This window comes from Pelecanus crispus, chromosome 8, assembly GCF_030463565.1.
Source record: "Pelecanus crispus isolate bPelCri1 chromosome 8, bPelCri1.pri, whole genome shotgun sequence".
In the NCBI taxonomy this organism is placed as follows: domain Eukaryota; kingdom Metazoa; phylum Chordata; class Aves; order Pelecaniformes; family Pelecanidae; genus Pelecanus; species Pelecanus crispus.
In genome coordinates this window covers 10,288,302-10,306,457 of record NC_134650.1, presented here as the reverse complement: position 1 = coordinate 10,306,457, position 18,156 = coordinate 10,288,302, and the positions used below count along the sequence as shown (strand labels likewise).

General features: G+C 44.0%; 1 protein-coding gene across 2 annotated transcripts; it reads left to right on the top strand.

Moving 5' to 3' along the window:
- Positions 1-8,053: 8,053 nt before the first annotated feature.
- On the top strand, positions 8,054-17,653 carry LOC104031075 (ovomucoid). 2 transcript variants are annotated; one of them, XM_075715614.1, is made up of 9 exons: positions 8,054-8,124; positions 12,253-12,379; positions 13,380-13,399; positions 14,186-14,322; positions 14,836-14,893; positions 15,179-15,315; positions 15,889-15,949; positions 17,008-17,117; positions 17,608-17,653. In XM_075715614.1, the coding sequence occupies exons 2-9, from the start codon at positions 12,325-12,327 to the stop codon at positions 17,651-17,653; spliced, it is 624 nt and encodes a 207-aa protein (XP_075571729.1). In that variant the 5' UTR covers positions 8,054-8,124; positions 12,253-12,324. The 2 variants fall into 2 exon arrangements, with proteins under 2 accessions (XP_075571729.1, XP_075571730.1); XM_075715615.1 differs by lacking the exon at positions 8,054-8,124 and adding an exon at positions 16,637-16,642 and having other exon boundaries at positions 12,325-12,379.
- The last annotated feature ends 503 nt before the right edge of the window (positions 17,654-18,156 follow it).

Here is an 18,156-nt window from a genome sequence, read left to right as displayed (position 1 = left end):
GTCTGTGCTGGAGTCCAGCTCAGCAAGACAAGCTCTCTTGGACGTGACTTCCCATGGGCTGACCTTCCCCAGCAACTTTCCTTGTTTGTCTCATTTCCTTAGCTCCTGAAACACTTGTTCAATAAACTCACTTGGCAATGTCTCTCTGTCTTAATGCCATGTCTCATCCTTTTTGCCCCTTCTCCTCCCTGATGCGGTACTTCTAGTGGTGCATATGTATTTTTCTATTGATGTTCTGCTCTACCAAACAATGTGGGTAAATCTTTTCCTGCTCATGTGTCAGTGCCATCCCTGCTCTGATGAGGGCCTGGCTTTCTAATGCTCCCAGGCACTTTCTTACTCCTCAGAGTCTCCTTGTCAGTATTAGTCTCACCTAACCATTAATATCGCTGTGTGACCTGATCACGGACTCCATCTTTATAGTCAGCACAGGGAGACATTCACCTCAACGGCATGGTCCACCACCTCCGTAGGCCAATGTCTAGGATGTGGGTGGTGGTTTTCTCTCAAGAAGAGCACTTTCTTGCTGCGGGCTAGAAAGGGAAACTTGCTGCATAGCTGAGAAGTGCCCCTGTCCTGGTTCTTACTGCCTGTGCAGCCTGTCCCATGGAAAAGGCAGCAGCTGCTGTCAGGAAAGGTCATCCCAGCCTGTTTCCACTGAATTGACCTCAGTGCTCTCTGCTATTGTAGGATATAATCTACAGGAGGGGAATGTCGAGCTCCCTTCAGGGTCACAGACAGCAGAAGTGTCCACTCACAAAATATCTTGATTTATTAATGCAACAGAATATCTCCGGGCCTGGTGGGCAGAAATCAGCCCTGGGGTGGGGGACAGCCCGGTACAGCCATCATAGCAGCTGCCTGCCTTCTAAAGCCATTCAGGAAGGAAAAGGGTGCAGAGGTTCACTTGTGACCAGTTTTAACCGAATATATAGCAAGTCACAGGAAAGCAGTTCTGCCTGATAGTCACGTTTTGCCTACTTTTTTGAGGCCAAAGAGCTCAGGACCTGGTGAAACAATTGCTGTCACTTTGGTATCCGTATGGATGGCAGGGAGGTAGGGGGACCTGGGGGCTGCCCTTCATCTGTTGGCAACATAGGTACAGCCACTACCACTAGTTCCGCGCCAGGTCACCAAACCTATTGCAAGTCCAATATTTCAGGGTTAAAGGATTTCTTCTGGACTACAGCTAGCACCTCCCTGATTCAATGTCCCATTGTAGTTTAACAGAGAATAACACAATTATTTGGATTGGTTTGGAAAGTCACCCTTTGAATTGTCGGGCTAGATGAATAGGCTGAAGGCAAATGTTCCTGACTTGGAGATACTGTGGGTATTGTACCAGGGAATAAGGCCATAGTACCTCTGTGCTATTAGAGTCCATGGCTGGCATGTACTTTTCAAGACTATTTGTAACTAACAATGGCTTATTGTACTTTTCTTGGGTCTGTGTCCTACTGTAAATGTTCTTTTGGTTTATATAACCTTTTTGCCATTTTCTGTTAAGGTGTTTTTGCAGAACATGCTGCTTTAGTCTAGTTTAAGCGTTACTTGGTTATCCTCAAGGATAAGTCCTGAATATTTTTTTTTGTGGACTTTGGCAGACTTTCACTCGACCTTAGCTCTGACTGCTGGCTTTTGTAAGCCTTTGCAGTAAAGCTGTCAAGATCCAACTGAATGGCATTAGCTGGGCACAGCTGTGCCAAAGCCTCCTCTGCGGAGCTCATTGTCCGATGACACCAAAGGCAAACATGAACTCAAGGAGGCACAAAGTTGAGATTAAGTTGGAGCGATCCAGGGAAGAAACCAAAGTGGTCATTAGACACAGATTTCCATGCAGTATTCACCAGTAGGTTTCATGTAAAAGTACATGATGGAATAAATCACTAAAACTGCGCCAGAAAATGGGGAAAGCCTGACACTGGAGTTTAAATATCCCCCAGGCTCAGGGGGTGTTTTATGAAGCAATATAACTCGCTAAAAGTAGGGCAGCCTTCTTCTCAGGGACAGAGCTGTTTTCTGTGCCTCGGAGTTGTTTTTCAGCTGTTCCAGGGTTACTGAGCGTGTGTTAATTGGAAGATTTCTTTCTGCTTCTTGCTGATGAGGAAGAAATGGTCAGGCAAAGACAAGTACATTCAAGAGGAAGCATTGAATTTTTGTGGCTTAGGAGAGAGGTAGAACAATACCAGGTTTAAAGTTTCACTAAGAGACTTGAAAGGTGGTTTTAAGGTATGGTTGACTGAGCTGCATGCCTGCTTGGCCACAGATAGAGGAATGGCTGGATAGATGGTGTTGTGGTTTAGCCCCAGCCAGCAACTAAGCACCACGCAGCCACTCGCTCATTCCCCCTGACCCAGTGGGATGGGGGAGAGAATCAGAGGAGTAAGAGTGAGAAACACTCCTGGGTTGAGATAAGAACAGTTTAATAATTGAAATAAAGTAAAGTAGTAATGATAATAATAACAATATAATAATGATAATAACAATAATTATATACAAAGCAAGTGATGCACAATGCAATTGCTCACCACCCGCCGACCGATACCCAGACGGTTCCCGAGCAGCAATCGCTGCTCCCTGGCCAACCCCCCCCCCCCCCCCCCCCCCCCAGTTTCTATACTGCGCATGACGTCATATGGTATGGAATAGCCCTTTGGGCAGTTTGGGTCAGCTGTCCTGGCTGTGCCCCCTCCCAGTTTCTTGTGCACCTGGCAGAGCATGGGAAGCTGAAAAGGTCCTTGACTAGCATAAGCAGTACTCAGCAACAACTAAAACATCAGCGTGTTATCAACATTCTTCTCATCCTAAATCCAAAACACAGCACTATGCCTGCTACTAGGAAAAAAATTAACTCTATCCCAGCCGAAACCAGGACAGATGGATAGAGATTCCTGCGCTGGGGAGCATCAAGAGATCATCTCATGAGCTCAGTGCTTGCCAGACTGCAAATATATTCAGTAACTGTCTCCAGTTGAGGGTGACAGACGCTTTGGTGCTGCTCAACCTACTGTTCCATCACTTCTCAGGTGCATAATGCTGCAAAGCCCCAAGGCTGACTTTGTTACTCATCTTGGGCAAAGCCTGAGCAGCTTCAAAGCGGTCAGGTCACTCTTAAAGACCATTCAACTATCATGCTATGAAAACCTTTTTTTTAACTTGGAAAGAGGCACTAAAAGGGTCAGATTCAAGCCTGGATTTAGCCCTGCTTCAGTGGACTATAGTATTTGCACTTTTGCTCTGAACAGAAATAGTTGCAGGTGCAGCCTTACACCCTCAGTCAAGGATGCAGTGAAGAAAAAACTGGCTTTCCAGTGCCTGCTATGACTGTAACATCAGGTATCTGAAATTTACTGTTGAAATGCAGCTGGTCCATCTCTGCACGCTGCCTTGCAGCCACTGCTGCAGCCCTTTGGCTCTGGAGAGCAGGGACCGAGCTCCTGAGCAGTGCTGACAAAGTTTTACATCTTTCACACTGATGACAGTCCAGCCTCAGTATTCGTGACTTGTAAGTGTACTGGTACATATCACAGAGGCAATATTTTTAAAATATAAATGTCCTCTCTCCTTCCTTGTTTGTCTAACTTATCTTTATAACCTTAGCAATGTTTTCTGAGTCTACAGTCATTTTTCTTACAACACAAAGTGGAGTAAGAATGAGGTGAATCATTTAGTTCTTGATTAATAACTGGGATTTAGAAAACAATACTTAGTCTTTTTATATATTGAGCCAAAAGATTTTTTTTTTCACCCTTTATCAACATGATATATATCAGCCCTCACCCATCTGTGACTTGAAAAAAAAAAAAACCCAACTTTTCCTTGAGAGTGTCTGTACCTAAACTTCATTCAAACACTTTACCAAAAAATCTATACCTTTCAAAATTATGTCTGCTGATAAGTTGTCTTGGTTTAGCTTTTTTACATATGCTGCATTTGCTAGAGAAGCATGTGGATGGGCCGAGATACTCTGTCACTCTCTTGAGGGGTACTTGAGAATGACAAGGCTCATCCCACCGATTTTTTGAAACTGTTCTCTTTTCAGAAAAATACTTAGAATTTTTTTTTAACACTTTATATATTCCTCAAAAAAAAGATGTCCAGAAATAATTATACAAACTCATTGTATCAGTCACACATGTCTCTTTAACTGGCTGTTAGCAAAGGAATAATTTGGGAACTGAAAAAATTTCCTCAGACCTCTATATTTAAAGGAGTATAATCCTGGTATCCACCCATTTCATCCATTAACATGTTCACATTCAGAAATGTTCATTCTCTTGTTGTAATTTAATGTTTGATACAATTTTATTTGATTCTTTGCCATGCTCTGGGCTCTGGTTGTGTGCTCTCTGCTGATCAACGACTAGATATGAAAAAAGCAGAAAGCAGCAGCGGAAGGGAACATGTCTCCAGCTGGCAGACATCCACACAGCCTAGGAGGGTTTTCCAGATTTTCGCCAGCTGAGGTGCAGCCCCGTAAGTTTAAACATACTGTGAATTTGCAAACAAAGAGCGTTCACAGAGTGTATCACTTCCTGCCTATTTTTCATTCATAGAAGCAAAACTTTAATCTCATTCAGCCCCCTGGAGAATGAGGAGTGTTTGGAAATTCATCGCTTTAAACTCTTTTTTTCTCCGTTCCCTTCAAGGCTTAGCTGCAGCACATGCCCCAGGGGCGTCGCTGAGGATGGTCAATCAGGGCCCCCCTGGCCAAGTGCTGAACCAGATCTGTGGCACAGATGGTTTCACTTGCACCAATGAATGTGGGATCCATGCCTATAATGTGTCAGTCCGATGGAAAGAACATGCTTTCTGCGTGACAGTCCCCTAGCTCCTTGGCTTCTTGCTGTGCTTTTCCAATTTATACTCCTTTTCTCCCTCTCCACTTGCTGTTTGTGCTTGGGGGGAAATTGTGAAGATTTAGCAGAGAAAAGAAAATAGCTGAAGAAATAGCTGGAGTGGAAATCAAAATGATGCAGCATATTCAGATGGCATAGGTTTGTTAGGATATAGGATTTGATAGGATTATAATAGTCAGAGCTGGTAAAACAACTTCATTGTCGGTGGTTAACTCAGATGAACTCGCCTTCACTTGCATCATTTGGGAGTTTTATTTACATTCCAAGCATCTGTGCCCCTTTGGGAAAGTGGTCATACTGAGTCTCTAATGGCAGACTTTCGCTTCTTCAGAGAATGTTGGACACCCAGGGACTTGGGAACAGCAGTCACCGAAGTGACTAAGAAGGAAGGCAAACCAAGAAGCAGCCTGAACTCCCATTGCTCTCTATGGCAGCATTCCAAATAATGTCAGCTGGATGCTGAGCAGGCAGCATACTATTGGACATAAGTGGTGCATATACCTTCTGTTGACATTTTATTTGGCAGTGATTTAACGCTAGCTTCCTAGTATTGCTATTCTCCACAGGCTACATTCAAATGTATGAAGAGAAGGATGGCAAAAAGATGCAAAATATGAGACAAGTAACAGAAATATTTCTTTGCTATGCAAGCATGCACAAACAACCTTCACTGACAGTGTCAGGAAAGTGCAGCACAACCTCTTTCAAGACCAGAAAAGGAGATATACAAAACCTTTGCAAGTATCAGTGCATTCAGCTCTCCTGAGACAAGAATTTTTGTCAGGTTGCAAATGGGGCACAATGCCCAAGCCAGGGGATGTAGGGGCTATATGATCATGTACAACATAGCCGTTGTCATGCATGCACTAACATATTAAGTATATAACTGCATTACTTTGCTAGTGCAAAAGTTTAGAGATGGTAGAAGTGCTGCTATCTACCTCAATGTCTGTGAAATAGTAAAATCCTGTCATTCAGCAGCATGGTGCTTTCTGTCAGCACCAATGGTGCTGCAAAGAATCAGCCAGTGGTCTCCTTAAAGCTCAGCTCTGCAGAAGAAATCAAATTGTTCCCCTTTCTTTTGACGTTAATAATGAAGGAAGAAGTGTTCAGCGGTTATGACGCTAATAGTCCTTTAGCTATAGAAACTCTTTCCACCCAGTTCCTCCTATTCCAGCTAAGTGTTCAAATTATAGCGCCATGATGCATCCAGTCTCTTGCCCTATTCTCCCTCTCTTTCCCACCAGGGAGAGCAGTGGATTTCCCTTCTTAGCCTATTGCACCCTATCCCTCAGAAAGAAAAATCCCTTGTTGCCACTTTATTTACAAGATCTTTCTTAAAAAGCAAACCATCATTCATCCCAAATCCCAGAGGTTCTTGGTTTTCTTCACATAAATGAAAGTAAGCACCTTCATTTGTCTTTTCCAAACATTGTTTCTTATATGAATTTTTGTTAGTTTTTTGGCTGATAACGTGAGGTCCGGGAACATGTTTTTGTCTGATGCTCTACTTGCTCCCGTTCTGCATTACCTCATCCTGTTCTTTCACGTAGAAAGAAAACTTTGCCTGGGGATGTGATACATTGATGTTTCTTGGGGCAGTTAATGGGCAGAGTGATGCCTCCAGGTTATTGTGGCAGTGATGGACTGGCATCTCCAGGAACAGCTGCTTTGTCTCTCATAGGTGTCATTATCTGTGTATAAATATCTGCATCTCTAGCTCCCCCAAGGGAAGGCAGGGTCTCAGCTCACCCTGTCCTGAGTTTGCATGAAGCAGGTCCCAGATCCTGGCTGAAAGGGCTGTGGAGCCACAGGCTTACGGGGATCTCACTCGCAGACCTGGGCCTGGTCCAAAAGCTCTGAGTCTGAGGCTTTGGCCTTTTACTCAAGGAAATTATTCCTCAGTTACCTACTACTCCAGATAGAGCTCAGAAAAATTGTTATTCCAGTCCTCCTGACCTCTGATCAAGAGCATAAAAGGAAGGTATCATTTGTTTACAGCCAGTCCTCCCCAAAACGTACAAACTTGGCGTGTTACTTACCAAGAGGAGGGAGATGTAAACATCGAAGGTTAATTACCCTCTCATCAAGAACACTTTGTGGTCTATAGACATGTCTGTCAATCTTACGAAACAGAACTGAAGGGAGCAAGCACTGAAGGCATGTTCCTATGATAAATTAATGAGACTTGGCAGCTCACTGTGAAGACATGATCGCTGTGCTTCATGGGAGACTGTAACCTGCCTCCTCCGCCAGCCTTGCCATAGCCTTCATGCTGTAGTTGCATCTGGGATGCTCATCCCTCTGTAAACAAGCTCTTGAATGCAGCTGTCCAGGGATCAGATGATCTTCCTTGAGGCCTTCATATTCCTCTTTGCTGCTTGGTGGCATGCAGTAATTGCTCATCCCAACCATACTGAATTACTTTTCCCAGCCCTACTAGTTAGTCAATTAAAATATCTTACTTCTGCCTATAAGCCTCTCTTGGCAATGACATTCTTTGGTGGCTTGCGTAGCTGTCTGAAATCCAAGGGACACAGCCATGATCCCCTGCCGTGTGCTATTCTGATGACGTGCGTGCTGCTAGAAGACTGGTAGCTTGAAAATGCCTCATCTGCTGTCCTTTGGAGATGTGTTCAGCTATTCCCCTGGTTTATATAACCTCAAAGCAATTTGCTTTCATGGCAGAACATGCTTATTCATTCTATTTTAACTGTGCATTGAGCTATAAATAATGTCTCCTTGCAGATAAAAAACTTGATATTTTTTTTTTTTTTCCCTTACCTTTAAAGATTTTCTCCTGACCTTATCTCCTGATTGCCAGATTGACTTTCTCCTGCCAGGCAGCCACAAACAGAGTCAATGCCAGGTTGGCCGCTATTTCCCTGCAGCCACCTCCTCATTGTTCCTGCTTGGGCTGTGGCAAAGGTGAAACGAGCAGTCAGTGGTGCACAGCTGAGATCACTGAAGTGTCAGGAAAACTGATTAAACCAATGATTTCCTCTTCCTCTGACCAGCTACAGGATAACATCTCCTGTGTTACCTCTAAACCACCTTCCCTGCAAAATGTTCACTTCAAAGAGCAATAGCCTGGACTGTTGTACAGCCAAACATTCTACTGTTTAGTGCTTCCTTTTTCTGTTGCTCATTCTAGCATTTTCCTGCTTTCATGTGAGTAACTCTTGCCCTATGCAATGGAGCCTTGACTTGATGTCCTCAACATCCAGAAACTGCCTAGAGCTGGAGTACAGTATGAGCTGGTGAGGCGAGAAGCCAAGGTATGTCCTCAGAGCCAATGCTGCTGAGACCCACATCTGGGCCAGGCTGCAGCACAGCAGTGAAGTGGTCGCTGTTTTGGCAGCTGATTTTCTGTGGTGCAGATAACCTTGCAGTAGGTTGAAATGCTGATGTTCTCCTGGGGAAGTGTTGTGATGGCAGAGGGCCTGGGCTGTTGCAGAAGTGGAGAGGCTTTGAAATCATTGAGAGCTAATAATGTTCCAAAATTTGAATAGTTTAGTGTGGGGTTTTTTTTAACAATGATTACAATCTACTCTTTTTGTTGTACAGATTACTGGTCATCCCCCTTAAAAAAGTGCTGGGAGGTCTTTGTACCACTTACTTGTGGCCCTTTAGCAAAGGTTGTAGGAAAACTCTGCTCTCCTGGGTCATGGTGAAGTGTTATATTCCTTCATTAATAAAAACTATCCATAGGAGAGAGCATTATCTAAGTACCATATACATAAAATAATTCAGGTTGGAAGAGCTCTCTAGAGGTCTCTAGCCCAACCCCTGCTCAAAGCAAGGCCAAAGTCAAAGGCAGCTTAGGGTGCTCAAGGCCTTCCTTGTTCAGCTGCATTTTCAGTATCACCGAGGAAGGACATACATGACTTCTCTGGTTCCTGTGCCACTGCTTATTCACCCTCGTGGTGAAGAATAATTCCTCATATTCGGTCAGAATTTAACCCTTTTGTTGTGCAGCTCTGAGAAGATTCTGGCTCTGTCTTCCCTATAACCCCATCAGGGAGCTGCAGATAGCAATGTGATCCCCCGCAGCCATCTCTTCTCAGGCTGAGGAAACCCAGCTCCTTCAGCCTACCTCAAAATGCCCTGTGCTCCAGCCCCTGACCAGCCTGCTGGCCTCTGCTGGACTCGTTCCCATGTGTCAACATCTGTCCTTGTAGTGGGGCCAAGTACACTTAATTCATTGCATAAGTAATATGAAACCATGTTAGCCTTCACCTGCAGGGTACAAAGTTCAGCATGTGGTCTTACTAGTTCAGGAAAACATCCACCGGCAATACCTGAATCAAGCTCTATTTAATACATTCATAAACACATGAATATGATTTCATAACAGTATGTTTTAATCATATCAGTGACTTTGCTTTATTGCTTAGCTCAAGAGGTGCCTTCAGGCAGTAGGTGAGAGGCAGATCCTCCATTTGTTCTGTATCGGTTTCTCCAGGCGCATGGCTCAGTACAAATAGTTATTGGCCGCACTGCGGCCAAGAGAAAGACAAAGATGGAGGCTGCAGTCTGAATTGCATTTGGACTGATTAGAGGCAATTTCATGAAACAGCTACAGCTAATTATTGTTATTTCCCACTTTTTCAACAGCTATTTGTTAACTAAATAATGTGACAAAACCCAGGAATGTTTGGAAGAGTGTATTAAATAATTTGTCATTCATTTATCAGTGTATTACTTACACAGAGAAGTTGCATATCCGCTAAGAAAATTTCCCAATATCAGTTTTGATTCCTCCAGAGAATACGAAATTGATACTGGCAAAAACTGTAATGGGAAATGTAAAACAAGAAATTCCTTGGGTAAGTGAGAAAGGATGTTGTATAATGGCCAAATTCTGCCCTGGTGTCAGCCCACAGACCCTCTGGTGCTCTGGACCATAACATGTGGTACCCCCGAGATGTGGCCCTGCCTTTGCTTACTTGCAGGTCCCTGCCCTCGTGCTGGCTTCTGCGCACAGGAGGATTTTCCTTCAGCCAAATGATCATTAGCCATATGCTGCATCTGACTTTGAGGATTAGAAGACCATAATGAAGTGGATTACAGCACGAGATCAGTGGCAGGATTGCAGGCCAAATCCTCTTTCTAACTGTTCTTCCAGGAGTAGCTAAGAACTGAGTAACCTGTCCTGCAGCATGAGTTTAGCCAGCTGTGGGATTTTTCCACGCTGCTATCAGAGGCAGGATAATCTGGGGCTGTAACCCCGGGTGGGAAGGCTGTGGATGTTAGCTGGCTGGAGGCTGTGCATGAGTCTGAAACCTGGTGATTTCTGGGTGTCATTTTTGTGGCTTGCCTGGAAGGGGGTACCTGAGCAGCTCAGGGAAGACTGGTGTTCCTCAGTCAGCACTTAATTGTCACAGACCTGAGTCTCCCTAGAGTGTCTGTAGGCAAGAGTAAAGGAATGGATCGTTCTGAACATCAGATGGGCATTACGGTGGTTGGAGGAAATCTGGGTTGCTCAGGGCCAGTAAGTGCCAGACCCAGTGCTGAACCCAGTGGTTGCAGTGGAAAATTTTTCTCTGGTGTATGCAGGCAACACGTGCTAGCCTTTGGCAGGAAGGTGCTCTCCACCCACCAGGAGAGAGGTTGGTCCTGCCTAGAGGACAGCACTGTCTGGGGCAGGGAGCAGCCTGGAGCAGCAGCATGCAGGCACCAGGCGGGAGGCAGCCTGTCAAAAGCTGCCAGATTGGGGCTGGGAAGGCTGGTGAGGATGATTCGCAGAGGTCTCACTGCCTGGCTGGAGAAGGCAGCGGCAAAGTTCATATTTGACCCAGAAAGATGCACCTTCCTCCAACTGTGCAGAACCTGTACGTGTGAACTGATGAATGCAACAAGCATGGCATGTGACAGCAGCCTCAGTGTGCTCCTGTACATGCTCAGGGAAAAGTATTTGGCTTCCAGAGACGCCATCCACAAGGCACATTAGCGCAGTACATCTTGAATATGTGCCAAATCTGTCTAAAATAGTCATGCGTGCTCCCTGTAATTTATAGAAACAAACCCAGCAGCATAATTATTTTAATGCTTCTCCCTGTGAAGAAACCCATCTCTTTTGGCTAAAAATGCAATGTATATATCCACACAGCCATGCTGCGGCCTTCATAACGTGCCAGTGCCCAGGATAGGTGATTCCATGCGCTATACAACTTCTGCATTAAGGATCAAAGTATACCTTTTAGACCACTGTGATGTATCAGACCCCAGCACTGTTGCTTGGGCTAACTTTCAGAGATTTCAGCTGAATTTCATTTGGCTAATGGGTTGTGCCTTGCTTGTTCAAGGGAGCACCTGTAAGGCATCTTTTGCTCCGCAGCTCCCATGGTGCTGAAGTCTATTGTAAGCAAAGTCTTAGCTCCCATGACCAAAAAAACCCAGGTATGCTTGCCATTTCAGACCTGTGAAAGGGATCATGGTGAGAAACTTAGGTTAAAGGCAGAACCCACTTCTGCAAAATTATACCTACTAAAACAACAGAGGTCCAGACCTCCTCCTAGGAAGGAGCAATTTGGAGATGGCATGAAGGCTGGAGGTGTGAGTCAGGGGAACTGGGACAGGGTCTATGTTTTAAGTATCACTTTCTAAAATATCTGTAGGGGGAAAGGACCTACTGTACCTTCAACTGGAGTTGGTGCTATGTAAATAGGTTCCCAAACCCTTAGTGTCTTTTGTTCTTAAGATGGCTTGGCGGAACACTTTGAATTGGTCGGTGTGTTTAACTGTGACTAGGTCTGTAAATAAGCTGCTGGTAAGGTTCAAGTGACATTTTCAGTGGCATTTGACAGAATTTAATCTGCTTCCAAGTATTCTACTGAGCTCTTCTATATGCAGGCAGTGAAACTGTCAAGAAGCTCTTTCTTTTATCAAACCAGTGCTCAATACTATTAGCTTCACAGGTTAGACACAGTCCTGCAGACTCACCTGACAAAGCTTAACCAGTTCTGCTGATGGCACAGCCATGCCTGACCTGTGTTCATAACTAGTGGTGAATATCTGGGAATGAGGAAAAAAAACCCCACCCAAAACCAGAAAGGAAAGCAGAGAATGTTGCTCTGCAGAGAAGAATGAAGGACCTGCTATTTACTCCCCTCAATATTTTGTGCTCCTTACATTTCTACTAGAAACCTTTTTAGGATTCTTCTGTCTAAAAGGCTGTTTGTTTGGTTTTGACCACTGAGAACATGTGATACTTGTCTTGAGCTGTTAACCAGATGTCCAGCCAAAATCAATTGCCTAGCAGATGCAGATCATTACCTGAAAGTCAAGACCTCAATAAATATTACTGCCTCATTGTACTGGTGACAGATTCTGCTTGTTGTTTTATGTTACAGTTGAACAGTTTAGACATTGCATTTGTATATATTTGCAGTCAGCCTTGGAGAGACCATCTCATGAGCAGAGCAGGAGCAAGCAGCCTGCAGACTCAAGAAATATTTCCACCATGACCATGGCAGGTGTTTTTGTGCTCGTCTCCTTTGTGCTTTGCTGCTTCCCAGGTGAGTAACTCTCAAGGCTCCACAGAGGCTTCATGTCTGAGTCCCGGCTGTCTTTAAACGGACAAGATAGTGGCTTCAAAGAGAGAAAATCTTTCCTAGAAAGAGCCAGGCTGCCTCGGTATGTTGGTGTTGCACAGGATGCAGGAGCAGATTTCAGGATGGTCTTAAATGGATCACTGTTGTAGCTGGTTGGTTGTCATAAATACAAATAACTGCAAGGGAAGTTCTGTGCTGGTAACTAGTGCTGATACACTTTTTACATTGTTGTTTTAACACTGTTACACTGCTTGCATTTGTTGTTGCAAAATTACAGCAAATGAATACAATGGAAACAAGGCCGTATGGAGGTGGTCGGACCTCCAGCAGCTAGTCACGAAAATACTGTAATGGCACAAGTTCTTTGCAGGAGCCTGGCAACTTCCCTGCAATACTTTTGCTGCTAATGGGGAAACAAGAGATGAAAACAAGCCAGAGTCTGATGTTCTTACTGCATATTTACATCTGATGACATTACAAAGTCAAAGACAATTTTTTTTTTTTCCCACACTCAGGTTCTTTAAAATGCATATTCCTGATAACAGATGCTGTATGTATTTGCTTATCCTGTAGGTGACTATTTACATTTGCATGTATCTGTATTGACGCAGGTTTCTTTTCAGATATGTAACAGCAGCTCTTTAGGGTCAAAACGGATGTGTAAAAAGATAAGGAAGGAAAAGCTATTCTTTTTTCAATTAATAAGTCTACCTATCTCAAAATAAAGAACAACAAAGCTATTCAAAAACGTTTCAACACAGCCAGCAATAAACAATGCTATTTTACTTACCAAAGTAGAAAAAAAAAAAATCATACATAGTTTATTTAGTCCAGGAAACAAATCACTGGAAATCATTCGGTTTGATCCTGCGTATGGGGGTTTTGCATCCAGATCTCCAGCTTTAACTGAGGTCTTATCATACTGGCTTTGTTTCACACTTTATGCCTCTCTCTTCTTTTCCAGATGCTGCCTTTGGGGTTGAGGTGAGTAGATTTCTTTCTGTCACTTTTCTCAGGTATATGGCCTGGTAAAGACATAACTAAAGGAATGGGAAAAACCTCAGGCCTCTAGATGCTTAGCTGTTTTTCACCTAGCATGAAATTAGTGTCATTGTAGTCAGATTCTACAGTGTAAAAAATTAAATTATACTATTCTTGGCTCTACATCTATGCTGTATGTTAGTAATGTAGTAGTAGTAATGATACAAATTTTTTTGATTAATTTATTTTTCACCAACTTTAAACTGGTCTAAGCTTTAAGCTGGTCATATATGACTGGCTCTAAACTGATCGCAATAGACTCTGGTATCAGAACCTGCCTGAAGGCAACCAACTGAAAGAATATAATACTATGAGACACTCCAGCTTCCATACACCGTGTCATTAGTCTTGCTCCTCTGAAAAAAACCACGATCAGTGTGTTGAGAATGAAAGAGTAATAACAGAAGTGCACTGGAGGGGCCACAAGAATATAAGAATGAGGGACAAGGGATAGCCTTTGTAGAATGATGCCAAGTGAGGGAACACCATTGATTTACCCCACCTGGGGAGCTGCATGGTTATAGCCCTCTCCTCCTCATCCTCTCCTGCTGTGTGTGGAGGTCTCTGCAGGGAGGATTCATGTGTTACCAGCTTGACCTACCAGCACAAGTTTGTGCTGTGGTAGTGAAAAACACACTGCAGGTTGTATCTGGTCACTGTCTCACGCAAAATGAGAGTTGTGAATGTAAAATATCTTCTCCACCCTGTTGCTATATGTTCCTTTAGCAGGTGGACTGCAGTACGTATCCCAACACTACAAATGAGGAAGGCAAAGAGACATTGGTCTGCACCAAGATCCTCAGCCCCATCTGTGGCACTGACGGAGTCACCTACAGCAATGAGTGCCTGCTCTGTGCCTACAACATGTACGTACTGCATAGGAGATCTCGGGCAGCAATGCTTAGGACTCCTGGCAGCACCACTTTTCAACAAACAGTGATCTGTCATGTCACTTGTGTCAATTCCTTCAAAATGAGCTCAGGTATCGCTGCAAGGCACTCCGTTGCCTAGACATCACTTTAGCCACCATGTCTCTCTTTTGGGGGTGTAATTTATTCAGGTTTTTCCTCTCCAGCTCAAGAATCAGCCAGATGACAGCCCCTAGGGCACATCTCGTCACAGCAAAGCAGAGCAAAAGGATAGAGAGATGCTCTGCTCTGAACTGCCCAAAATGGTCCTAAAGCTCTCAGTGTTTTTACATCCTGCAAGCCACTCAGTGCTAGCTGGTCAGAGAGGATTGCACTACCTTCTGAAAAAATATACTTAAGCCTGACTGATAAAGAGTCAGCTTTCCCTTGTATTAGTTACATATTTCCAGCACCTAAGATGTAGCGAGGTGTCTTTGCTGAACTTCCTAACATTTATCTTTCCCTCTCCAGAGAATATGGAACGAATGTCAGCAAAGACCACGATGGAGAATGCAAGGAAGTTGTCCCTGTAAGTGAAACCAAGAGCAAAACAAGGGGCACGTCCCACTTCTGAGTGGCCAAAGCTGCTTATTGACTCCCCCAAGAAATAGTTCAAACACTAACGAAGAGGACATATGAGATGTCAGAATCTTGCATTGGTCATCCTTAAGTGAACTGTCATCACAGTGACACACAAAAAACATTTTTCCTGCTGTGGTGGTATCCTAGGTGGCCAGATAGACACATTCACCAGATCTACTTGCTTCCTACAAGTAAGCCTTCACTAGTGCTTTTTTGTATGTTCCCTCAACAGGTGGACTGCAGTAGATATCCCAACACGACAAATGAGGAAGGCAAAGTGGTGTTGCTCTGCAGCAAAGACCTCAGCCCCATCTGCGGTACTGACAGGGTCACCTATGACAACGAGTGTCTGCTGTGTGCCCGTAATGCGTGAGTCCTATGTGTGCAGAGCTCTCCTGTGAGGGACAATGAGTGCTTAGCACTCCTGGCACCTGCTTTTCTAAGTGTCAGGACTTCTACCAAGGCTTTTTTTGCAAAGCGCTTGGATTTTGACCCTCCTCTTTCCCTGGTAACTAGACCTTGTTTTCCTTTGTGATTAGAAGGAAAACTGTGCGTTTGATCTAGAGAGAGAAGTAGAGGGCTGGGTGGGGATTTAACACAGGAGAGAATGCTTAACTAAGTTAAAAGGATCTATGTGGCAGATATTGCCTTGCAGAGGAGAGCAACTAACCTAAGGTGCATCTGCATGGTCACACAACCTAGCTCATAGTTCACCATAACACCCTGCACCCTCCCTTGTCCTTCACATCGTGCTCTAAAACAGCACTCCAGTGGGCTGTGGCACCACCTGAGCTGGTATCTAGAGCCATGTGGACACAGCAAAGCCAATGTCTCTTGTACCCTGTATGCTGTACCTGAGGCTGATCAGCATTGCTTGGATGTGGGGTTCAGCAGAGCAGGTCACTCACAGAGCTCCCTAATGTGGATGTCTTCCCTTCACAGAGAGCCTGGAACCAGTGTTGGCAAGAAGTATGACGGTGAATGTAAGAAGGAAATTGCTACAGTAAGTGAACTGTGTGATGAGGGATGGGATTTCAGTCCCACTGATGTCAGGGGAAGCACTGCCAGTGCCTGCAGCAGCCCCCAGACCAGCAGGATCCTACAAGAGTGTAACTGCTGCTGTGCTTCAGCACAAGGAAGATTTTGCTTTCTCCACACGTAATACACGTTATCCTCACTAATGTCAGAAAAGAAAGAGGGTGACTGCACAGGAAGGGATCAGTAAAAGAGTAGTAGCAGAAATAACCCATCAGAGCAGAATTGAAAATAAGAATAGAGAATGGCTTTTGGGGTCAGACCAATGGTCCATCAAGCCCATGAGGCTTGTTGCAGAGCCCACTCTTCACAGGGGTCATAAGGATTGTGAAGGAGAGAATAAGAGTAGAGTGAGTATGCATGGGACTTCTACTCTTCCAACCTCCAGCTATTTTCAGGTGATGGACCTTAGCTAGGTATGATTTCTGTGTAGTCAATAAGCCTCGATGGATTTCTCCTCCATGAAATTCCTCAGGCTCTTCCTGGACCTGTATACATTTTTTGCGCTACGATACCTCTCAGCAAGTGTAGCACCCATTGCATAAAGAAACAAAATCCCGCTCTCAATATCTAGCTAAGTGCTGATCTTCCTGTTCTAAGACTGTGGGAGAGATACTGGACCCTTGTACAGGCATTGGCGCCTACACTTCTCCAGCTATCAGTGTTTTTCCATTTAATTTCCTGGCTGGGTTGAGAACACAGTGCAATGTGATCACGAACATGGAATGTTCACCGAGTAAACTGCTGCTGCTTAGAAATGCTGTGGTCAGGTTATGATATACATCTCTTTAAACAGGAAATTATGATCTATTTTTATATTATTAAATTTTTCTGGCACACGAGAAACTGACATCTCAGTTTATATCAGATTGTGCAAGGAAGTTAATTACTTTTAGTTAGATTGTTATCATTAGCACTACAGCTGTAGCTAGGGGTTCAAGCCCTTCTGCTATTGGCTCCTTCATATCCTTCACATTAGACCTTTTGTGGTTTTTTGTTGGTTTTTTTGTTTTTTTTTTTTTGCAGGTCGACTGCAGTGACTACCCTAAACCTGTCTGCTCACTTGAGTACATGCCTCTCTGTGGCTCTGACAGCAAAACATACAGCAATAAGTGTAACTTCTGCAATGCAGTTGTGTACGTACAAACATGGATCACGATCATGTTATCAGTTGCCTCCTGTAGGCACAAGTTTGCACAGTTGCCACTTTCTTGTTTGCTGACCAGTGTTGATTTGGGATTTGGGGCAGGAAAGAATGCCAGCCATCATGCCCACCATTTATTTTTCTTTTTTTTCCACTAGAGCATACAAAGAGCTGTGTCTGGTTTGTTAGTGTGAATGGTTTGAAGACCATTAAACTTAATGGAGTTTTTCTTGCATGTTGCAAAGAAAATTAAATTTGAAGTTTCGTTATAGTTTGCAAAAATATTTTCAGTCTTAAGAATGAGTTAAATCATTTCACTCATCTCTTAATAATCAAATAGCTAATAGGACTCTGAAGTCTGCATGTTCTCTGGCTCCAGGGCAGGATCCTATCTGATGCCTTCTGTAGGAGCCAAGCAAAAGGACAGATTACAGCAGGCAGGACTCTGTGTCTAATCCATTTTTTCCTCTCCTCACTTTCAGGGACAGCAATGGGACTCTCACTTTAAGCCATTTTGGAAAATGCTGAGTATCGGTGCTGAGAGAATTCACCACAGGATCCCCACTGGCAAATGCCAGCTAAAGATCCCACCTCTGGGGAACTCAGCTCACTCCTGATTTTCTTTCTCAATAAACTAAATCAGCAACATTTCTTTGTCTTGTTTCATGTGTTGTCTCATAAAACATTTCCTTTTGATTTGTTGAATGATGATGCCAGGCTGAATAGGTTACGTGCTCATAGCTCTGGGATATAACAAGGACAACGTCTTGCTCCCCTCCCTGTCATAAAAGGCAGAAAATGAAACACAGATGCATAAACCTCAGAGCTGTGTGGCTTTGCACATAAATGTTAGTCAGCCTACATTAGTGTTCAGACCCTTTTAGACATTTGACATTGTAAAGGGCTGAAACACTGCTCTGAAGCGATGATGCTAGCTGTTCTCTTCCCAAGGTATTTCTGGTGTGCTTTCCCTCTGCAGGCATCATCACCAAACCCATTCAGACTGTGGTGGTGTCTGTGCCAAGAGCTGA

Coding starts and splice junctions, on each gene's coding strand:
- LOC104031075 (XM_075715615.1), top strand. CDS start 12,325: ATGACCATGGCAGGTGTTTTTGTGCTCGTCTCCTTTGTGCTTTGCTGC. Junction 13,400..14,185: donor ATGCTGCCTTTGGGGTTGAG/GTGAGTAGATTT, acceptor TTCCTTTAGCAG/GTGGACTGCAGTACGTATCC. Junction 14,894..15,178: donor AATGCAAGGAAGTTGTCCCT/GTAAGTGAAACC, acceptor TTCCCTCAACAG/GTGGACTGCAGTAGATATCC.